A 24,715-nucleotide genomic window follows, 5' to 3' on the forward strand; every position below is an offset into this window, starting at 1 on the left:
TTAAATAATTTTGTGTCTTTTAATAATTGTGTCTTTTTTTAACAATTGTGTCTTTTTTGGTAATTTAGTGTTTCTTCAGTCATTTTTTCTTATAAATTTGTGTCTTTTTTGGTCATTTTGTGTCTTTTTTAAATCATTGTGTCTTTTTCAATAATTGTCTTTTTAAACAATTGTGTGTCTTTTTTGGTAATTTTGTTTCTTTCAGTTATTTTAAAAAATAATAATTTTGTGTCTTTTTTTGGTAATTCTGTGTATTTTTTGACCATTTTGTGTCTTTCTTAAGTAATTTAGTGTTTTTCAGTCATTTTGTTTCTTTTTTAGTAATTTTGTCTTTTTTGGGTCATTTTGTGTCTTTTTTGGTCATTTTGTGTATTTTTTTTGTAATTTTGTGTCATTTTTGGTCATTTGATACCGCCCCCAGGTAATTAGAGTTAGAGACCCCTGGTGTAGAGCCTCTTCTGCCTCACTCTCTCCTGGAAGCCTGTTTCTGTGTTATATGAACCAAAGCTGCTCTGATCTGATAAGCTGGATTGGTTTCTGTGACTCTGTGTTGTGTCTGATGTCATAACTGACAATAAGTTCAGAGTTGACCACATGGACAAACAAAACCTTCTTTGGATCCATTTCCATCTCTGCATGAGAGAGTTAGTGACTAAAGCGTGGAGGAATTAAACAGCAGCAGTGATTCATGGACATTTACTGCCAGACTCCAAACTCACTAACTCTCTTCCTGTAGAAGCTACAATCTGCTTCATGATGAATAATACACAAGCTGAAGGGTTACAAACCTCTGGAGCTGTTCCTTCTTCAGGTTCAGAAGACAAATGAAAGTTGACTGATTGATGGAGACGCTGATACAGATTGATTTAATCACAGCGTGCTGTGGACTAGAGTTGAGACTTTAGAATGATCTTCATTCACAGCAGACTATCTGACTCCTCATAACAGAATTAATTACAGCTAGTGATGGGACAATGAAGCTTCATGAAGCATTTTCTTTATTTACGGAGCCCAAGAGATGGCGCTCTTTGTTCAACAAAGGGCTGAAAACACACTCAATCACCATTGATGAAGACTTTTTTTTTTTTTAAAGCCAAAGTGTTTTTTCAGTCAGTTTGGGTAATTTTGTGTCTTTTTTAAAATAATTTTGTGTCTTTTTTTAATAATTGTCTTTTTTTTAACAATTGTGTGTCTTTTTGGTAATTTTGTTTCTTTTTTAAGTAATTTAGTGTTTTTTCAGTCATTTTGTTTCTTTTTGAAAAAATAATTTTGTCTTTTTTTGGTAATTCTGTGTATTTTTTGATCATTTTGTGTCCTTTTAAAGTAATTTAGTGTTTCTTTTTTGTAATTTTTTGTCTTTTTGGTAATTTTGTCTTTTTTTTTTTAGTAATTTTGTGTCTTTTTTAGTAATTTTGTTTATTTTCTAGTAATTTTGTGTCTTTTTTGGTCATTTTGTCTTTTTTTTAGTAATTTTGTGTCTTTTTTGGTCATTTGAATACCGCCTCCAGCAGCCCCCAGGTAATTAGAGTTTGAGACCTCTGATCTAGAGCCTCTTCTGGCCTCAGTCTCTCCTGGAAGCCTGTCTCTGTGTTGACTTAGAGGCTTTAGAATAGTTTTCTTTCACAGCAGACAATCTGACTCGTCATAGTAGAATTAGTTACAGCTAGTGGTGGGACAACGAAGCCTCCTGAAGCATTTTTTTATTTATTTACGGAGCCCAAGAGATGGCGCTCTTTGTTCAACAAAGGGCTGAAAACACACTCAATCACCATTGATGAAGACTTTTTTTTCTTTTTTTTAAAGCCAAGACCTCCATCTAGTGGGGTCAAAACATAAAGGAAATGCTTCAGGAAGCTTCGTTGTCCCAACACTAGTTGAGAACATTAATATTTCTCCTTTTGAAGTCCATTTCCACATTCAACTATGTCCTATAAGTTGTTGCAGCATTTTTTGGGTTGATGGATACAATTAGGTTTTTTTTTAGTATTTAGTAGTGTTGGGACAATGAAGCCTCCTGAAGCATTTCCTTTATTTTTTGACCCCACTAGATGGAGGTCTTGGCTTAAAAAAAAAAAAGGCTTCATCAATGGTGATTTCTGGGGGTCGCAAAATCATTTTGGAAATCAGCTCTGTCTCCACTGTGTTAAAGTGTTCATGTGTTAATGTGTTTTAGTCTTTTTGGTCATTTTGTGTCTTTTTTTTGTCAATTTGTTTCCTTTTTGTTGGTCATTTTGTGTCTTTTTTTGGTCATTTTGTGTCTTTTTGGGGCCATTTTGTGTCTTGTTTTGATCATTTTGTGTCTTTTTTTGATCATTTTGTTTCTTTTTGGGCCATTTTGTGTCTTTTTTGGTCATTTTGTGTCTTTTTTTTGGTCATTTTGTGTCTTTTTTTGATCATTTTGTGGTCAATTTGTGTCTTTTTTGGTCATTTTGCGTCTTTTTTTGAACATTTTTGGTCAATTTGTGTCTTATTTGGTCAATTTGTTTCCTTTTTTGGTCATTTTGTGTTTTTTTTAGTCATTTTGTGTCTTTTTGGGCCATTTTGTCTTTTTTTGGTCATTTTGTGTCTTTTTTTGATCATTTTGTGGTCAATTTGTGTCTTTTTTGGTCATTTTGTGTCTTTTTTTGATCATTTTGTGGTCAATTTGTGTCTTTTTTGGTCATTTTGCGTCTTTTTTTGAACATTTTTGGTCAATTTGTGTCTTATTTGGTCAATTTGTTTCCTTTTTTGGTCATTTTGTGTTTTTTTTAGTCATTTTGTGTCTTTTTTTGGTCATTTTGTGTCTTTTTGGGCCATTTTGTCTTTTTTTTTGTCATTTTGTGTCTTTTTTTGATCATTTTGTGGTCAATTTGTGTCTTTTTTGGTCATTTGGGGTCTTTTTTTGAACATTTTTGGTCAATTTGTGTCTTATTTGATCATTTTGTCTTTTTTTGATCATTTTGTGGTGGTCAATTTGTGTCTTTTTTGGGCCATTTTGTGGTCAATTTGTTTCCTTTTTTTTGGTCATTTTGTGTCTTTTTGTGGTCATTTTGATTCCTTTTTTGGTCATTTTGTGTCTTTTATTGATCATTTTGTGGTCAATTTGTGTCTTTTTTTGATCATTTTGTGGTCAATTTGTGTCTTTTTTGGTCATTTTGTGTCTTTTTTGGGCCATTTTGTGGTCAATTTGTGTCTTTTTTGGTCAATTTGTTTCCTGTTTTTGGTCATTTTGTGGTCATTTTGATTCGTTTTTTGGTCATTTTGTGTCTTTTTTTGGTCATTTTGTGTCTTTTATTGATCATTTTGTGGTCAATTTGTGTCTTTTTTGGTCAATTTGTTTCCTTTTTTTGGGCCATTTTGTGTCTTTTTTTGGTCAATTTGTGTCTTTTTTTGGTCATTTTATGTCTTTTTTGGGTCATTCTGAGTCCTTTTCTGCTTTAAAATGGGGCTCCGTAAATAAAGCAAATGCTTCATGAAGCTTCGTTGTCCCAACACTAGTACTTCGTATTACCAGTATCTCCAACAAATCCCTAAAACTGAGCCCACTAAAGCATCCAGCCGGCCGTTGGAATGTGAACGGGTAGATCTTTTATTCTACACGTCTCTGGTCTAATAAGGGAATAATAAGTGAGTCAGGCTGTTTTTGTCCCTAAAGGAAGCAGAGAGTATCCACCCTGTGGTCCAGTCTGACCAGACTGGGAGGAATGCACATTACTGGTTTGTCTGATATGAACTCTGATCGTCTAACAAAGAGAAAGAAATCTTCACACAGACAGAAAGTGAGTTTGCATTTGGCCAGCAGAGAAGGCTTTTACTCAAAGAAATACAAACTAAGAGGTTATGTGTTTTAAATAAATTTATAAAAAAAAAAAAAAAAAAAGCATTTACCCACTGAAGCAGAACGAACACCTATCACTTTGTTTTTCCTCGTGTAACATAGAATACAATCTGATTAGACCGTTTTAGAGCCTGAACAGACTAAAATAATCGAGCAAAGAGTAGCCAACTTCAACACAAAAGGTTACAAACACAGCCCATGATGACAGGAAGAAAAAAAAACAGCAAATGAAAATACAAAAGGTAGAAAAAAAAACCCAACAACAACTAAGGGTTAAGTGCAGCACTGGTCAGAATCATATAGCGTAGATTCAGCCTAAATTTTTCTTCAGTTCCATATTCAGATAATCTGCTCAAGTACATTGTCTCTAGATCTGTAACATGCAAGCTCGATGAAGCATATGGTCAAATACGCATGGGAATATACTTTTTTATCTCGTAGGATATTTGTAAAATATGAAAAAAATCTCATGTACAGTGATAAAGAAATGTCATTTTGCATGAATGAGCAGAAAAAAGAACATCCACTCCATAGATAGTGTTTCTTTAAAAGGAAAAAAGGGGGAGACTACATTCATTTCACTGAACAAAGAGTCCACATACAAAAACATTAAACAAAAAAAAAACAAAAAAAGGATTTCCCAAAATACCATGTGACGTTTAAATGTTCTTAAAGACCCCACTTATAGCTTTTTAAGTTATCTTAATTATTACTAGATAGTATCTGTGCCTTGGGAAACGGAGAACACTCAAAAAAGATCCAAAGATACACTTGTACAACGGAATACTGCATATCTACTCACGACTGGGTTAGGTAGGTCGACATGAAGGCTAGCTGCCGGAGATGGGAATGTCCACACGTACGTACACGCTTCCCTTAGTGGAAAACACCACTGGTGATGTCACTGGTGATGTCATCACCTGGTTGCTTTTTGTCCGTCCCACACACAGTAACGAGCGTGTCTTTAATGCTACCTAGAGGCTCCTGGTCGGGACGCCTCACGTGTCCAATAAGTCTTTTTTTTTTTCGTTTTTTGATCTGGAAAAAATCTGCATTTTTACTTCCTGTGCTTCTTTCTTCTTCTTCTTCTTCTTCTTGCCATCTGGGTCTCGAGCGTCGGGGTTTTCACAGTCGTCAGCAACTCTTTGTTTCCATTTTTCAATTTTGGTCTTTTAAGTTTTTGCATCTTAAATATATGGAAGAGGACAAAAAAGGGTGTGGGGGGGGGGGGGTTAAGAGGAGGAGGAGGAAAAGGAGGAGGTCTTGAACATTCTGTAGTCTTGCAGGTTGTTTTTCCGAGTCTTTTCTGTTATTTGGCACCTTGGAGTCGATGGTGGAAGATGGAGGATGAGGATGGAGGGGTGAAGGCTCGATGCGTACAGGAGAGGGGGGGGCCAGGAGGCAGACCGCGGGGGGGAGGGGCTACTTGTCTCCGTTCTGCTCACTGAGCGCTCCTTCTCCGGCTCTGTCCGTGGTGCCGTTATTGTTGGCGGTGTTTGCGGCTGCTTCACCCTCCTCTTCCTCCTCCTGCGTCTTCACCCTCTTGGACTGCGGTTGCTCCTGCAGTTCTCCGTTCTGCCTCTTGGTGGGCAGAGACGCCGAGGCGGAGGCGTGGGCCGCCAGGAGGTGGAGAGGGTTCGCCACAGCTGGTAAAAAAAAGAAGAAGAAGAAGAAGAAGACAGGATTTATTGAGAGTAACAACTACTCTGAGATAGACAGGTTCTTACAGATTAGTCGTGTTTCCTTTAAGGCAGTGGTGTCAATCTCTGGCCCGCAGTGTAATTTTATTTGGCAATACCAAATTATTATCTTATTATTGTACTATAAAAGCTGACCCGTCGGTATTATACGGCGCATTTACCGCTAATACTAGATTTATTATTGTTATTTTATTTTTAAATGTATTAACCTGTTGAAAAAGTTTATTTTGATATTTAAATCAGAAGGATGCAAATAGAAAAGAGGCATATGATTTTTATTTCATTTTTATTTAATAAATTAATGACATTGATGTGTTTTTTATTTGAAATTTGATTTTGCATGTCTGCACTATTTAGTTATATATTGTATGTTTATAAGCGTTGCTGGTTCCATATTTAATGTTAAAGCAAAACATGTTTGGTATATATTAAAAGGTTTATTTGTTCAATGTTGGCCCGCGAATTTATTCAAGTTTTAAATTTTGGCCCATTGTGTATTTGAGTTTGACACCCCTGCTTTAAGGTAAAGTTTCAGGCCACGCCCTCTCAAATGTCCGCTCACTCTGTGTGTCTCCATTACAAAAAGCCTCCAGAGGGATTTAGAGACTCTGGAGGTGACGTATGGTTTTCGATTGTCGTGTAATCGCTTATTGACAGTTTCGACCGTGATCACATACGCGACGGATTAAACACGGGAGACACAACTGTGGCCGCCGTCGCTGACTGTGCACAACGTCAGCAGCTGATCATAAACAAACCAGCATGGCTAATTATGCACAGCGTCTCCGCTGATCATAAACATAGTGATGGTGAATTAACCGGCATCACTAACTTTGCACAGAGTGTCTGGTGCTTGTTGTGAACAAACAGAGATCGCTAAGTGAACACCTCCTGCAGCAGCAGCACATACACACTGTACTGCTACAGAGCTAACGGTTAGCCTGTTAGCACATACACACTGCACTGCTACAGAGCTAACTGTTAGCCTGTTAGCACATACACACTGTACTGCTACAGAGCTAACTGTTAGCCTGTTAGCACATACACACTGTACTGCTACAGAGCTAACTGTTAGCCTGTTAGCACATACACACTGTACTGCTACAGAGCTAACTGTTAGCCTGTTAGCACATACACACTGTACTGCTACAGAGCTAACTGTTAGCCTGTTAGCACATACGCACTGTACTGCTACAGAGCTAACTGTTAGCCTGTTAGCAATTCGCAGACTGGATGCTAAGGGGTTAACATCCCCTCCGGCTCTGCAGCTGGGAGAGACTGCTGCAGGAGGACTGTGCTGCTTCGACTCGTTCTTAGTAAGAACGAGTCTCCAAAAGTCTCCAACAACACCAGAAAAAGTCGCTGGATTTGCCCCCGTCGCTTTTTTGAAAAATACTCAGTAAGGGGGTCTGAAAAGTCTAAATATAGCAACAAAGTCGCTAAGTTGGCAACACTGCTTCGCCTGCTTTTACAAATGTCGTGTGTTGTTGTGGCGTAGAGTACTACGTCACATCCTGCTTAGCGTTCTATCCAATCAGCAACCAGGCTTTTTTCAGGGGAGAAAAAAGACGCTGCTCTTCAAAAGGGACGAAAAAAGTCCCGACAAAAGACCGCTAGGACTCGTATTCAAATTAGGGGCGTTTTGGCGAGTGAGACCCGCTTCATTCTGGGCATTAGACTGTAGTGGAAACACCTTTATTATAGCACTGTGTATAAAATGATCTTTGACATCTTTTTATGACATAATGCTCTTATTATACTAACCTTGCTTTGTTGTTTAACCACTGTGATTTGTCTGTGTTGCATTTCATGCAGTGTGCAGTAGCAAGTTGCTGCTACATGTGACTTCAGAACAAGTGTTCAGGTAGTTTTCTCCCTGTTGGAGGTGTTTGAGGAGGTGCAGTAAGAACATCTCGCTGCCTGTACCTGCTTGTTCTCTTCTCCTGCACTAGGATTAATTAAACTTGTTTTAACTAAATCAAATAGCTGCTGACAAGACTCTGCTAATTCCTTGATTAACATCACATTTCCTATGAATTATTTGTTACTTTGTTTTTAAAAAACTTTATTGTGAAGCAAGAAAATCAGGATTTTTTTTTCTTATCAGCTGAAAGCGAACATGTGACATAACCATCAGGCAGATATTTGAAAGTATAAATAGTGACGCAGGAGAGAAACTTCAAACCACAAAGATTCAGTTAGAAACTACAAAAGTAGTGAGAGATGAACACACAGAGACTCTCTGGTTTTTAGATTCTGACTTTAGCCTGAAACTAGAAAAGGTCCATCTCAAGTTTCCTTTATTCATAATTTATACTTTCCTACTTCAAGACATGACTCAATGACTGAATCAATGTAGCATCCTTGTGTTGGACTTTGGTGTCAGGATGCTTTTAATGCGCTGTAAGTTTTATTTCTGAGTTCTGACAAATTAAATTCAACAGAAAAAAACAGAAAAAAACGTGGCATGGCCTAAAAAAATAAATAAATCATTAAACAATTTCACGGTTGCAGGGTTTATTTACTTTGAAACAAGCTACTAGACCGGGTTATTAAATGTTTACCATTATCAAACTTTTTTTTTTCAATTCAGCACTTTTATTGTATGTACATTTAAACACTTCCTTGGCCATTACAGCTGATTCTGTTTGGAAGCAGCTGATAAAGAGATCTGCTTCCCTTTTTTATTTTTTTTCACGTTCTTGGGATTTGACACATCTGGGTTATGTTTATCTAATTTGTTGGATGTGTTTCATACATAACAATACTCTACAAAAGGTAAATGCAGAAGTAGCTTCAGTCTTATGAGCTTTGTGTGCGTGTGTGTGTGTGTGTGTGTGTGTGTGTGTATGCAGCCTTGAGTCGAAGTAGCCTACCTGGTTACCCTGCAGTCGCCAAACCAGAAGGTAGCTCTGTTAAATTCTTTATTAAAGCATTAAAATAATGTTTTGTGACCTATGGCTGCCTATTTTCTGTATTCAACATAATCTCAATAGAAACGCCACTTAAATTCGTTGTTTATTGTAATAATAAATGCACGCTGTGTTTATTTTGACCACTGGATGACGCCACTCCGCCTCTGCAGGTCAGCAGGAGAATGACTTTTTTTTTTAACGTTTTTACCAGTTTTAGATAATAATATGTCTTGACGTGTGACTTATTAGAACAAAAATGCATGTATGTAGAGTTAACAATCTTATTTTTTGCAAAAACAAATTAAAAAAAGTAAAATATGCAGGAAGATACTGTGTGTGTGTGTGTGTGTGTGTCACCTGTGTTAGCAGCAGTAGTGATGGGGACCAGGTGGGTCCCGTTCTGTGTGATGGCCTTTATCGGTAGCTGGTGCTGGCCGAGCGGAGCTTGTTGCACGATGGTGACGGTGGTGAGCGGAGCGGCCTGGGAGCTCTGGATGATGCGGCTGACTCCACTTATCGATGAGGACGTGATGGATGGAACCGACTCCACTTTTACTAAACACGAGGAGAAAAACGACTGTTAAACTGAACTCACAAACAGATTATTTAGAACTAGAGCGTCAACAACAACACGACTCAGGTCTCACGTTTGATCTCTTGGTGCTCTCCTCCTCCGTTCTCCTGAGGTTCTCGGCTCACTGCGGCAGCGGGCTGTCCGGCGACGGTTGCCATGGTGACGGCCGGGATCTGGTGGACGACGTGCACCGTCTGCATGCCCGGGGCGGAGTTAACGGACGTCGTTACGATGGCCGGGGACGCCATCGCGTAGGTCACAGGCTTCATGGTCGTTTGAGGAATCTGGCGCTGCACGGCGATCAACACGGGCTGGTTGTTGAGGGGCGAGCCTGAAGGGGGCGGAGCTACGGTTACTGACCATTCACTACATACTGTGGGTGTGTGTGTGTTTGCATGCATGTGCATGAGTGTATGTGTGTGTGTGTGTGTGTGTGTGTGCCTGAGGCTATGTGTGTATCTGTGTGCGTGCATTAGTGTTTGTGTGTATGTGTGCATGAGTGTGTGTTTGTGTGTACATGAGGCCATGAGTGTTTGTGTGTGTGTGTGCTTGCATGAGTGTGTGTGTTTGTATCTGTGTGCGTGCATTAGTGTGTGTGTGTGTGTGTGTGTGTGTGTATCCGTGTTTGTGTGTACATGAGTCTATGAGTGTTTTTGTGTGTGTGCATGCATGCATGAGTGTGTGTATGCGTGCGCGTGTGTTTGTGTGTACATAAGGCTATGAGTGTTTGTGTGTGTGTGCGTGCATTAAAGTGTTTGTGTGTATGCTTGCGTGTGTGTGTTTGTGTGTACATGAGGCCATGTGTGTGTGCTTGCAAGAGTGTGTGTTTGTATCTGTGTGTGTGCATTAGTGTGTGTGTGTTTGTATCCGTGTTTGTGTGTACATGAGGCTATGAGTGTTTGTGTGTGTGGATGAGTGTGTGTGTGTGTGCGTGCATGCATGAGTGTGTATGCGTGCGTGTGTGCATGTGTTTGTGTGTACATGAGGCTATGAGTGTTTGTGTGTGTGTGCTTGCATGAATGTGTGTTTGCGTGCATGTGTGTGTGTGTGTGTGTGCATGAGTGTGTGTGTGCTTGCATGAGTGTGTGTGTTTGTATCTGTGTGCGTGCATTAGTGTGTGTGTGTGTGTTTGTATCCGTGCTTGTGTGTACATGAGGCTATGAGTGTTTGTGTGTGTGTGTGCATGAGTGTGTGTGTGTGTGTGTGTGCGTGCATGCATGCATGAGTGTGTGTATGCGTGCATGTGTGTGTGTGTGTGTGTGTGTGTGTGTGTACATGAGGCTATGAGTGTTTGTGTGTGTGTGCTTGCATGAATGCGTGTTTGCGTGCATGTGTGTGTGTGCATTAGTTTGTGTGTTTGTATCCGTGCTTGTGTGTACATGAGGCTATGAGTGTTTGTGTGTGTGTGTGCGTGCATGAGTGTGTGTATGCGTGCGTGTGTGTGTGTTTGTGTGTACATGAGGCTATGAGTGTTTGTGTGTGTGTGCTTGCATGAGTGTGTGTATGCGTGCGTGTGTGTGTGTGTTTGTGTGTACATGAGGCTATGAGTGTTTGTGTGTGTGCTTGCATGAATGTGTGTTTGCGTGCATGTGTGTGTGTTTGCATGAGTGTGCATATGTGTGTGTATGTGCTTGCATGAGTGTGTGTTTGTATCTGTGTGCGTGCATTAGTGTGTGTGTGTGTGTGTTTGTATCCGTGTGCGTGCATTAGTGTGTGTGTGTGTGTTTGTATCCGTGTTTGTGTGTACATGAGGCTATGAGTGTTTGTGTGTGTGTGCATGGGTGTGTGTGTGTGTGTGTGTGTGTGTGTGTATGCGTGTGTGTGTGTGTGTGTTTGTGTATACATGAGGCTATGAGTGTTTGTGTGCGTGTGCTTGCGTGAGTGTGCTTGCGTGCATGTGTGTGTGCATGTGTGTATATAGTCATTCACTAGTGTCCAAACAGACAGAGGGTCTCATACATACTGTGCACCATCACACAGACAGAAGGCTCCAGTAAGAAGCATTTTAACCTCAGAGTTACAGACAGAGAATCAACATGGCGTCCCTTTTGTCCTGAAGCCTAAAGTCCTTATTTACCAGGAGAGTTCTGTGCGAAGCGGGCCTCCTGGATGACAGCGAGTTTGGGCTGGACTGTAGTGGTCTGGGTGGGGGCAGGCGGGGGGGTGGGCTCTGGCTCCATGGGGACAGGGGAGCCCTCTCTGGACAGGCTGTCTGGGGTCTGGACCCCACTGGAGTGGGCAGACAGCGCCCCTGTGTGGCTGGGAGAGGCAGGAGCGCTCCTGGGACACGACAAGACATAAGGTTGATAACTGACACACACACACCGGCCACTTTATTAGGTACACCTGTTCAACTGCAAATATCTAATCAGCCAATCACACGGCAGCAACATGTAGACATGATGAAGAGGAGCTGATGAAGATCACAGCAGCATCAGAATGAGGAAGAAAGGTGATTTAAGTGACTTTGACTGTGTCATGGTTGTTGGTCTGAGTGTTTCACAAACTGCTGATCTACTGGGATTTTTACTGCATTATTTTAAGACAAAGAGGAAATATCTAGTGCAGGGGTCTCAAACTCAAACTACCTGGGGGCCGCTGGAGCAGTATCAAAATGACCAAAAAAAGAAAAAAGAAAAAAAAAAGAAAGACACAAAATTACAAAAAAAAGGACAAAATGACCAAAAAAATGACAAAATTACAAAACAAGATACAAAATTACAAAAAAGGCACAAAATGACCAAAAGAATTACAAAATAAAAAAAGACACAAAATGACCAACAAAATGACACAAAATTACAAAACAAGATACAAAATGACAAAAAAAAAAGACACAAAATTACAAAAAAGGCACAAAATGACCAAAAGAATTACAAAATAAAAAAAGACACAAAATTACACAAAATTACAAAACAAGATACAAAATGACCAAAAAAAGATACAAAATGACCAAAAAAATGACACAAAATTACAAAAAAAGACACAAAATTACAAAAAAAATACACATAATTACCAAAAAAAGACACAAAATTACAAAAAAATGACACAAAATTACAAAAAAGACACAAAATTACAAAAAAAATACACATAATTACCAAAAAAAGACACAAAATAATTAAAAAAAACACAAAATGGCAGAAAAAAACTAAATTCTACCTCTGGTTACAAAGAAAGTAACTTGAACTTGAACTAGTGGGGTCAAAAAATAAAGGAAATGCTTCACAAAGCTTTGTACACAGGAGCTCCTTACCTGGAGGAGAGCGGCCCCATGGGGGTCCTGAAGCAGGGCACCCCCCTGGGCCTGCGCTTCCTGAAGGCCTGGTCTATCAGCTTGCCTTCGGAGGCGGGGTCGATCCTCCAGAAGGAGCCTTTGCCCGGCTCCTCCTGAGAGCGGGCCACTTTGATGAAGTAGCGGTTCAGAGACAGGTTGTGGCGGATCGAGTTCTGAGACATCACACACAGAGTTACTTAAAGCTAAACAGTTATTAAAGCATTTGTTTTACACAGTATTCTGCCCTACAGAGTCTAACTGCACTAACTAGGCAAAAGGTACAACTGAGAAAAACTGCTTTAAAGTTTTTTAACGTGTTTTAACTGCTTTATCCGTGTTGTATTAACTCTCATTTGTACGTCGCTTTGGATAAAAATGTCTTAATGACATTGTAGAATTGTATAATTGTAGAAGCAAGGCAGAGGAATTTATTCAGAGACAAACTGAAACCTAAACAGTACACTTTTTTAAGTCCAATGTCATTTCCTCTTTGTGGTTTTATTTTGTTGTTGTCAGTAAATTGTATTTGATATGTTTTATTTCTGTTGTACAGCACTTTGTAACTCGTTTTTGAAAGGTGCTATATAAATAGAGTTATTATTGTATCATGCACTGGGCTTTTTTACGATTTTTTTTTATTTTTATTTAACCTTTAGTTAACCAGGGAATATCCCATTGAGATTAAGAACCTCTTTTTCAAGGGAGCCCTGGCCAAGAGGCAGCAAACACAGAATACAGTTACATATTTACATAACATACAGACCTTAAACACGTCATGTTTTAAAAGTTGTCAGATTAGCAAACTGCTTAATCTCTTCTCCTACTGTTTACTGAAGGATCAGCATACAGCAGTACATTCAACTTTTTTAAAAACTTCTCTTCATTGGTAATTGGTTCATTAGTAATAATACAACTTGGAGGATGTCAAGTGTTCTAAAATTTACAGTTGTTAATTTTTCATGGGGTTATATTTAGTATAATAGCCCATAAATGGCTGCCATGTTGTGTAAAAGGTATCTATCTTACCTCTCAGGGTGAATTGTATTTTTTCTAACTGCAAATGTTTCATTATTTCATTCATTAAAGCTGGATAGACTGGAGGATTTTTTTTGTTTCCAGTTCAGCAGAATTATTCTTCTCGCTAACAGTTTCACATAACAAAAATCACTCTTCTGCTTGTTTGATAAAGAGAGCCAATCCCAAACACTGCAAGAACTGGCTCTGGTTTAATAGGTTTCTGGAAAATCTCAGATAAACGTATCTCAAAATATCTCAAACGCTGCCATCTTCTAACCAAAGTATGTTTATTCGACATTAATCAGTTGATGGAAACGTCCCTAATTTGCATTTTCTTTAATGCAACATTTCAAAATTTCGCTTCAAGATTCGATTAGGCTTTAATGGAAACCCAGCTAATGAAAAAGCCAGATCTTAATTTCCTGAAGCCAACAGTGACGTCTTCCGATATATCAAAGCCATATCAAAAGGAGAACAGAGCAGCAAATGTTTGAAAAGTAAGAGGAGACTGACCTGCCAGCCTTTATCAGCTGTTCTGTAGTAAGGGTAGTTCTTGGTGATGTGGGTGTATATTCCGTTCAGCGTGAGCTGTTTATCCGGGGCCATGGTGATCGCTTGGACTATTAGTTGTGCGTATGAATACGGAGGTTTGGAGTCGTCCTGTGGAAAATAAATAAAATTAATTCAACTATCAGGAGGAAATGTGTTCTGCTCTTGAAAGCTCAGGTCCTGTTTTCTCTGGTAAGATCAGAAGCACATAGATGCACAAACACACAGACTCAGATCAGCCAGGTTCTGTATTCTGCCAAACACTATGTTGTTAAGTTGTGAGCAACTTTTACACTTTAATGCAGGGGTCTCTAATTACCTGGGGGCCGCTGGAGGCGGTATCAAAATGACCAAAAAATAGACACAAAATTACTGAAAAAATGACCAAAAAAGGACAAAAAAATTATTTTAAAAAAGACACAAAATGACCCCAAAAAAATACAGATAATTACTAAAAAAAGACACAAAATGACCCAAAAAAAGACACAAAATTATTTAAAAAAGGACAAAATTACTAAAAAAAGACACAAAATTACTAAAATGTCTTTTTTTTTGTAATTTTGTGTCTTTTTTTTAGTAATTTTGTCTTTGACCCAAAAAAGACACAAAATTATTTTAAAAAAGACACAAAATGACCCCAAAAAAATACAGAGAATTACTAAAAAAAGACACAAAATGACCCAAAAAAAGACACAAAATTATTTAAGAAATGACAAAATTACTAAAAAAAAGACACAAAATTACTAAAATGTCTTTTTTATTTTTTATTTTGTGTCTTTTTTTTTAGTAATTTTGTCTTTGACCCAAAAAAGACACAAAATTATTTTAAAAAGACACAAAATTATTAAAAAAAGACACAAAATTCCCAAAAAAGTAATTAAAGGGACCTTCCACACACAACACGGTAAAGTACCATTCATATAAAACTCACATTAAACTTTCATATCAAGGTGGGGGCCACAAAATATCTTCACGAGGGCCACAATTGGCCCGCGGGCCGCGAGTTTGAGTCCCATGCTTTAATGAGTAACCAGTCCCCAGTGCTCACACACCAACAGGAAGCCTTTGTCATGCCCCCCCTCTTGTTTGAAACATTCTCTAAAAAACAAATGTTAACCCGCAGCAGCAGACACTAACTAACTGACACTAACTGACAGTAACTGACACTAACTGACAGTAACTGACACTAACTGACAGTAACTGACACTAACTGACAGTAACTGACACTAACTGACACTAACTGACACTAACTGACACTAACTGACAGTACTGGTCCACGTGTCCTCTGCCTGTTCAGAGCTGCGGAGCGTCTCTCTCTCACCTTTGGACTGTCTTCACCTGAGGCCTCTTTGTCGTTTTCTGATTGGGAGTTGTCTCCGATGAGGTCAGAGGCCAGAACACGGCCCGTCCTGTAGCTGGAGAGTCCCGCCCCCCGCGGACTTGACGGACAGGAGTTTGCCGCACTGAAAAATTGATTTAAAAAAACAAAAAACACTTGTAATTCAGAATTCATGTCTGGAAGTAAGGCTGGGTGATATCGACCAAAAGTCATATCCTGATATATTTAGGCTGAATATCGATATATGATATATATCCTGATATTTTTATCACAAAGTGAGAGCAAATGTTCAGTTAAAATCAAATATGACATGTCACAAGTGAACATAAATACTGTATAACAACAGGAGTACCTTTTTTTTAAAATCCAAGCTCCATTAAGTGTGTATGTGTACATATAGATGTGTATGTAGGGAAGGGAGTGGTGGGTTTTGTCATTTTTATTGTCTGTTTTAATTCTTATTTTTTTGTAAAGTACTTTGTGTTGCATTTATATGTATGAAAAGCGCTATATAAATAAAGTTTGATTGATTGAAAACTTTAGAAAAAAAAAAGGTTGTATTTATAATATGTTCTGCTCAATATTGACGAAAATGTGTAAATGTAGAAATGATTAAAAAAAAATGAATTTGATGTTTTTTAGAATGAATAAGTCAACTTGAATACAATGTAAGTGGATGAAGTATTTAATATTTATCATTTTTTTGTGGTTACACCATTTGACATCTTGCCGATCCTTATTTGTCACTGACCCATACATCTTTTATATCGATATATATCGCCCAGCCCTATCTCGGACATTGATAAGGTGACCACTTTTTGACAGTAACATGATTGTTGAAGGTGGTGTTTGGCTCACCTGATGGTGCCGGTGGGTGAAGGCAGCGGGCTCATGAGATGGGCGATGTTGTCAGGAATGTTGATGGTCAGCGGGGAGATCTGGGGCTGGACGGGCTTCACCGGTGATTCCGGCACGTTCCTTGGCTCCTTCTTGTCGCTGGACAGGGCAGTGAACGTGATCTTTATACTTGTGCTGGGGAACCGGAAACAACACCTGGAGACACAAACAAACATAAACAAAAACAAACCAGAAGGGCTCAGGCTCACACACCCAAACTCCATCATATACAGATATGAATACAACCCCCACCCGATTATTTTCATTATCGATTAATCTGTCGATTATTTAAACCATGGGTCTCAAACTTGCGGCCCGCGGGCCAATTGTGGCCCTCGTGATGATATTTTGTGGTCCCCACCTTGATATGAAAGTTTAATGTGAGTTGAATGCCCTGCTTAGCCTGCTGCCCCCGCGACCCGGCCCCGGATAAGCGAACGAGAATGGATGGATGGATGGTAATTTTGTGGGGTTTTTTTTTTTTTAAAATAATTGCGTGTCTTATTTGGGTCATTTTGTGTCTTTTTTAAATAATTTTGTGTCTTTTTTTTAAATAATTTAATAACTTTGTGGTCAATTTGTTTTTTTGTTTTTTTTAAGTAATTTAATGTTTTTTCAGTCATTTTGTCTTTTTTTGTGATTTAGTGTCTTTTTTTGGTCAATTATTGTCTTTTTTAAGTAATTTAGTTTTTTTTTATTTTGTGTCTTTTTTTGTAATTTTGTGTCTTTTTTGTTGTTGTAATTTTTGGTCATTTAGTGTCTTTTTTAAGTAACTTAGTTTTTTTCTGTCATTTTGTGTCTTTTATTTAGTAATTTTGTGTCTTTTTTTGGTCGTTTTGATACTGCCTCCAGCAATATCAAAGAGACCCCTGATTTAAACAATTAATTAGATTAGTTGTTTGGTCAATAAAATGTTGAAAAATATCAATCAGTGTTTCCCAAACCACAAGATGACGTCCTCAAATCTTTTGTTTTGTCCACAAACCAAAGAAATATTCAGTTTATTGTCATAAATAAACAAAGAAACCAGAAATATTCCCATTGAAAAAGCTGAAATCAGAAAAAAATTGGACTTATTGTCTTTAAAAAACTGCTCAAACCAATTATTAGATTATCAAAATAGTTGACAATTAATTTAATAATCGATTAAATCGTATAATTGTTGCAGCTCTAGTCATATTGTATGTGTGTTTTATACGTTTTGGACGGGTTGATGGCAAATTTTGTTGTACTAGTACTTTTTACTCTGTGCAATGACAATAAAAGCTTCTGATTCTGTTTAACGTTGATACTTTTCCATTAAATAACTGTATTATTGTCTACATTTGAGTACCAATTATATAAGTGGGAAACACAATCCCATTGTACAGACGGGCAACTAAGCCTCCTGCCTGACAACAAGCAGGTCAAGGAGGTCTAACTGGGGCCAGGAGAGGAGAAGTGAGGTTCAGCCTCACAGTTTAAATATGGACCGTCCACCATTATGTAACAGAACATGTCCCATTTATTATTAATCGGGTATATTTGGACCAGTTGCTGACACCTTACAATGAATTACTACTATGGAGTGGTGATAACATTGACATATACTACCTAAAAAAGATTGATGTAAAATGTTTTATTCAAGGTGAGTTGTGAGGTTTAACAACTTAAAAAAAAGGAAAAGACCAATATAACATCCAAAATATTGGGATATTAGAGCTGCAACAATTATTCGATTAATCGTACAATGACAGATTATTAAATTAATCGCCAACTATTTTGATAATCCAATAATTGGTTTGAGCAGTTTTTTTCAAGACAATAAGTCCAAATTCTCTTATTTCAGCTTCTCCAATGTGAATATTTCTGGTTTATTTGTTCCTTTATGACAATAAACTGAATATCTCTTTGGTTTGTGGACAAAACAAGAGATTTGAGGACGTCATCTTGTGGTTTGGGAAACTCTGATCGACCAAAACAACTAATCGATTAATCGTTTAAATAATCGATAATGAAAATCGTTAGTTGCAGCCCTACGTCATATTTAGTTATTTTGTAATGTTCATTATTCTTTTCTCATATAAATGTTTATGGCCATATGATGCTCTAATATGTTTCAACAGACTATAATTGACCCATTTTAAGCATTTTTTAGGCATATTAAAATTTGACCATTTTTGACAAAAATAGACATACTATAGTATTAGTTTTTTTTCGAGGTTTTTTTTTTAAAGGTACTGTTGTTATACAGTATTTATATTCACTTAAATAACATGTCATATTTGGCTTTGACTTCGACTGAACATTTGCTCACTCTGGGATAAAAATATCAGGATATATATCGTATATTGATATTCAGCCTCAATATATCGGGATATGACTTTTGGTCCATATCGCCCAGCCCTAATAAATCACTAGTGGACTCTTGTGTTTGCCGAATAAACCCGGTCTCGGTGCCCAAATTATCAACATAAGCTCATGAGTCAAATTAAAGGTTTAAAAAAGTATCGAGTATCTGAAGCTTGTTATCATAGTTGCAGTTTCTTTTTGCACAACTGTTTTTTATTATAAATATTTAACCTGTGGTTCTGTTAATTTTTACATGTTGCATTTTTCTCGTAAATATAAATATTTCTGTTAAATTTTGGAGTCTTTGTTTTTATCCTTGGGCTATCGAAAATGGAGTCGAGTATCAAATACTTTCCTGAGCATCGGTATCGAGTTGAACATTTTAGTATCATGACAACCCTAATATATATACATATATTCAGCCTAAATATATCGCCATATGACTTTTGGTCCATATCGCCCAGCCCTACTAAATCACTAGTGGACTCTTGTGTTTGCTGAATAAACCCGGTCTCGGTGCCTAAATTATTAACATAAGCTCATGAGTCAAATTAAAGGTGTTTTTATGTTAAGGCAATGACTTGGTTACACTAGGAGACTTGGAGACTTGGAGTGACGTTATCGCCACTAGAGCTGCAACAATTACTCGCTCTCTCTCTCTCTCTCTCTCTCTCTCTATATATATATATATATATATATTTATTAAGGTTGTCAAAATTAACGATACTCAAAAAAGTATCGATACTACAACGTTGTATCCGGATACAATACTCATTTTCAAAAGTATCGAGTATCTGAAGCTTGTTATCATAGTTGCAGTTTCTTTTTGCTCAACTGTTTTTTATTATAAATATTTAACCTGTGGTTCTGTTCATTTTTACATGTTGCATTTTTCTCGTAAATATAAATATTTCTGTTAAATTTTGGAGTCTTTGTTTTTATCCTTGTGGTATCGAAAATGGTGTCGAGTATCGAATACTTTCCTGAGCATCGGTATCGAGTTGAACATTTTAGTATCGTGACAACCCTAATATATATACATATATTCAGCCTAAATATATCTGGATATGACTTTTGGTCCATATCGCCCAGCCCTACTAAATCACTAGTGGCCTCTTGTGTTTGCCGAATAAACCCGGTCTCGGTGCCCAAATTATCAACATAAGCTCCTGAGTCAAATTAAAGGTGTTTTTATGTTAAAGCAATGACTTGGTTCCACTAGGAGACTTGGAGACTTGGTTGTGACGTTATCACCATTCAAACGGCCAGGTGTGACTTGAAACTACAGATGCAACAATTATTCTATTACTCGAACAATACTCGATTATTAAATTAATCGTCAACTATTTTGATAATCGAATAATTGGTTGGAGCAGCAAGACAAAACAAAACTTTCAACATTTTATTGACCAAACAACTTATCGATTAATCGTTAAAATAATCGACATTAATCCATAATGAAAATAATCGTTAGTTGCAGCCCTATGGGATATATATATATATATATATATATATATATATATATATATATATATATTCAGCCTAAATATATCGGGATATGACTTTTGGTCCATATCGCCCATCCCTACTAAATCACTAGTGGACTCTTGTGTTTGCCGAATAAACCCAAATTATCAACATAAGCTCTTGCATCAAATTAAAGGTGTTTTTTTTTATGTTAAAGCAATGACTTGGTTCCACTAGGAGACTTGGAGACTTGGTGTGACGTTATCACCATTCAAACGGCCAGGTTGGACTTGAAACTAGAGATGCAACAATTATTCTATTACTCGAACAATACTCGATTATTAAATTAATCGTCAACTATTTTGATAATCGAATAATTGGTTGGAGCAGCAAGACAAAACAAAACTTTCAACATTTTATTGACCAAACAACTTATCGATTAATTGTTAAAATAATCGACATTAATCCATAATGAAAATAATCGTTAGTTGCAGCCCTATGGGATATATATATATATACATATATATATATATATATATGTATATATATATATATATATAGATATTCAGCCTAAATATATCGGGATATGACTTTTGGTCCATATCGCCCAGCCCTACTAAATCACTAGTGGACTCTTGTGTTTGCCGAATAAACCCAAATTATCAACATAAGCTCATGAGTCAAATTAAAGGTGTTTTCATGTTAAAGCAATGACTTGGTTCCACTAGGAGACTTGGAGACTTGGAGTGACGTTATCACCATTCAAACGGCCAGGTGTGACTTGACACAACACGTGCAACATCGCTGCGGGACAACAAACAATAACAACACATGTACCGACAAAAAAAAAACAAAAAAAAAACCCTTTAACACTTTTAAAAGTGAAATCCACCTGGTTGTTATTAAATGAATCTTACATTCGTGGCAGCTGCAGAGGAGGAGCCCCTCTCCTCTGGAACACCCCGTCAACAAACACCCCGTTTTTGCCGAGACATCGGAGGTAGAACTCCCCGGTGCCGGAGCCGTCCTCCCCGGCGGTGAATATCTCGAGGTGCCGCCGGGAGATGAAGCTCGAGTGCCCCATGCTGACGTCCACCGAGCCCTGCGAGGAGTTCCGGCCGACGGTCACCGACCTTTTCTTCATCAGGTATTCGAATTCTCGGCCCTCTAGCCGGGCTACAGCCGACCCCGACACCCCGCTCACCACCGCCATCTTCACAAGTATTTGGAGGTTTTTGGAGGTGTGTGTTACGGAAACGTATGAGCGGGTTGAGGGTGTTGAAGGGGGGTTATTTTTGGTTTTGTAAAAAAAAAAAAAAAGGGGGATCCAATTTTACACCGTGGAGAATTTGGCGAGGAACGTGCCAGACCGGGGACACAGCGGCTCCGACCCACCGCCGCCAAGAGAGGAACAGAGAAGAGAACCGGCCAATCAGAACAGGCCAAACGGACGGAAGTGCTGTGACGGACAGGCGGCTGAGCCAATAGGAGGCCGAGCTGGGTAGGCAGATGTGTGGCTCTTACCAATGACAACAATAATAAAAATAGCCGTAGATAGTTAAGTTCGGTTGCACTGCAGTTTGACACGCAGATGGATGGAGAGATGTAAGAACCGGTGCAGAGATTTATTATGTTCAGGGTCCGGTCTGTACTGGACGGAGGAGGATCAGAGTCACACAGGAAACACATATTTGAGGTCTGACTTTATTTCTCAGACTTTATTCCCAGAATTCTGACTTTTTCCCTCAGAATTCTGACTTTAAAGTCTGAGAATAAAGTCAGAATTCTGGGAATGAAGTCTGACGTTATTCTCAGACTTTAAAGTCAGAATTCTGACTTTATTCTGAGAATTTTGACTTCATTCTCAGACTTTAAAGTCTGAAAATAAAGTCAAAATTCTGACTTTAAAGTCTGAGAATAACATCAGACTTTATTCCCAGAATTCTGACTTTTTTCTCAGACTTTATTTTCAGACTTTAAAGTCAGAATTCTGGGAATAAAGTCTGACGTCAGAATTCAGTCAGAATTCTTACTTTAAAGTCTGAGAATAAAGTCTGAGAAAAAAGTCAGAATTCTGGGAATAAAGTCTGATGTTATTCTCAGACTTTAAAGTCAGAACTCTGACTTTATTTTCAGACTTTAAAGTCTGAGAATGAAGTCAAAATTCTCAGAATAAAGTCAGAATTCTGACTTTAAAGTCTGAGAATAAAGTCAGAATTCTAACTTAACATTCTGAGAATAAAGTCAGAATTCTGACTATAAAGTCTGAGAATAAAGTCAAAATTCTCAGAATAAAGTCTGAGAATAAAGTCAAAATTCTGACTTTAAAGTCTGAGAATAAAGTCAAAATTCTCAGAATAAAGTCTGAGAATAAAGTCAAAATTCTGACTTTAAAGTCTGAGAATAAAGTCAAAATTCTGACTTTAAAGTCTGAGAATAAAGTCAAAATTCTGACTTTAAAGTCTGAGAATAAAGTCAAAATTCTGAGAATAAAGTCAAAATTCTGAGAATAAAGTCAGAATTCTGATATATTTGATAATATATCTGATATATTGAGATATATTTTACTTTTTCATCTATCTTTTTCTACGCCTAACCATATACTTCCCCTAACCAAGTAGTCTTTCAAACCCAAACCAAACTGCGATTGTTTGACAATGTTAAAGCAAGGATTGTAGTGTTGAGACATCGAAGCTTCGTGAAGCATTTGCTTTCATTTTTGACCCCACTAGATGGCGGTCTTGGCTTTAAAAAAAGGATTCAACAATGATAATTGCGTGTGTTTTCAGCCCTTTGTTGAACAAAGAGCGCCATCTCTTGGGCTCCGTAAATAAAGAAAATGCTTCACAAAGCTTCGTTGTCCCAAAACGAATGGATTGTATATATAATAAGTAGGGGAGGGACTTTAACGCGTTAATTAAGATTAATTAATTACACAAAAATGAATGCGTTAAAAAAATTGACGCATTTTAATCGCACTTGTTTTTGCACCGCGGAACGTTTCTCACTGGATACGTTTCAGGCGGACCGATTATACTGGAGCACCAACTAGCGTTGATGAGTTGAGACAACAACAAACCACAGTGAACATGAAGGAAGAAGCTGATGAGACCTTTGGTTGGCCCCGTGGATGATGGGACATTTAGTTACTAAAAACCAACGGATGGAAGCGTCCATAAGAGCATGGTTGTGTTGCTAGGCAACAAGGAATTCACATATCACCATAGCAGCACATCCAGCCTCAAGTATCACCTCGATGCTAAACATATAGCAGCTAGCGGCTAGTGTGCTAGCTAGCGTGGATTGTGTTTTACTTAAAAAACCAAAGTATTCTAGTTTACAGAAGGTCTACCTACCTATAGGCCAGCTATTCTCAACCTTGGGGTCGGGACCCCAATTGGGGTCGCGAGATGATTTCTGGGGATCGCCAAATCATTTTGGAAGTCAGCTCTGTCTCCACTGTGTTAAAGTGTTCATGTGTTAATGTGTTTTAGTCTTTTTGGTCACTTAATGTCTTTTTTTTTGGTCATTTTGTGTCTTTTCTTTATCATTTTGTGGTCAATTTGTGTCTTTTTTGGTCATTTTGTGTCTTTTTTGATCATTTTGTGGTCAATTTGTGTCTTTTTTTGTCATTTTGTTTACTTTTTTGGGTAATTTTGTGTCTTTTTTTAGTCATTTTGTGTCTTTTTCGGTAATTTTGTGTCTTTTTTTAGTCATTTTGTGTCTTTTTTGGTCATTTTGTTTCTTTTTTTGGGTCATTTTGTGTCTTTTTTGGTCATTTTGTGTCCTTTTTTTGGTCATTTTGTTTCTTTTTTGGGTGATCTGAACTGTGCGTGTGAGATTCTGTTCAGTGAGCGGGGGTCGCGGACAATATGCATGTTAAATTGGGGGGTCGCAACTCAAAAAGGTTGAGAACTACTGCTATAGGCTACCTGAATTTCTGAAATGTACTATATTTATAAATATGCTATTGCTACACTTAATGGCAAAAATGTCACTGGTCTGTTGGACTTGAACAAAAATAAACAATATTTTTGTTGCTTAAGCTTATGTATTCAGTCATTATTCAACGCTATACTAAAAATCTATGTGAAAAAAATTACTTCTCACTGTTCTCAGGTCAAATATTTGCATGCGATTAAAATGTGATTCATTTCGATTAATTAATTACAAAGCCTCTAATTAATTAGATTAATTTTTTTAATCGAGTCCCGGCCCTAATAATAAGTGGACGTTGCTTTACATCCGTTGACATCTTTGTTTTTGGCGAATGGAAGGGACCATATTTGGACTAGAGGAGCAAGGGGTGGATCTAGTGTTGGGACATCGAAGCTTCATGAAGCGTTTGCTTTATTTACGGAGCCCAAGAGATGGCGCTCTTTGCTGAAGCATTTTTTTAAACCCAAGACCGACATCTAGTGGGGTCAAAAAATAAAGGAAATGCTTCACGAGGCTTCGTTGTCCCAACACAATGTATATCTATGGGTTGATCTGCCTGAGAGCCGAGGACATTGCACTACTGTTGGCAACCTGTCAATCACAAAGTAGCCACGCCCCAAAACAAACTCTGCTTTATCATGTACTTTGTTCTAAATGGGACCATTATTTGCACAGTTAACATCATATTGCCTTGAAGAAGACTTTAAACTGGTGATTCAGACCAAAATCTTGCCACAAGCATTTTTACTGACATAATAAATCAAGTGTGAAGTCTCATTTTGTGTTGAGCTGACTCACAGGTTGTGCAGGTGTTTGGGTGGGGCCGTTATATTGTGGTTTCATCAGCCTGACGTCACCATGGCAGTTTGGCAGCAGCTGTATCAAGAATATATTGACTT

The 24,715-nt window shown here is 37.9% G+C and overlaps 1 protein-coding gene across 1 annotated transcript; it reads right to left on the reverse strand.

Moving 5' to 3' along the window:
- Nucleotides 1–3,759: 3,759 nt before the first annotated feature.
- LOC131960090 (forkhead box protein K2-like) lies at nt 3,760–21,284 on the reverse strand. The gene is made up of 9 exons (XM_059325320.1): nt 20,795–21,284; nt 16,041–16,235; nt 15,165–15,306; nt 13,808–13,954; nt 12,257–12,450; nt 11,084–11,286; nt 9,080–9,337; nt 8,790–8,987; nt 3,760–5,463 (listed from the first exon to the last, which is right to left on the reverse strand). The coding sequence occupies exons 1-9, from the start codon at nt 21,088–21,090 to the stop codon at nt 5,240–5,242; spliced, it is 1,857 nt and encodes a 618-aa protein (XP_059181303.1). The 5' UTR covers nt 21,091–21,284; the 3' UTR covers nt 3,760–5,239.
- Nucleotides 21,285–24,715: the final 3,431 nt, after the last annotated feature.

Source organism: Centropristis striata, chromosome 21, assembly GCF_030273125.1.
Source record: "Centropristis striata isolate RG_2023a ecotype Rhode Island chromosome 21, C.striata_1.0, whole genome shotgun sequence".
In the NCBI taxonomy this organism is placed as follows: domain Eukaryota; kingdom Metazoa; phylum Chordata; class Actinopteri; order Perciformes; family Serranidae; genus Centropristis; species Centropristis striata.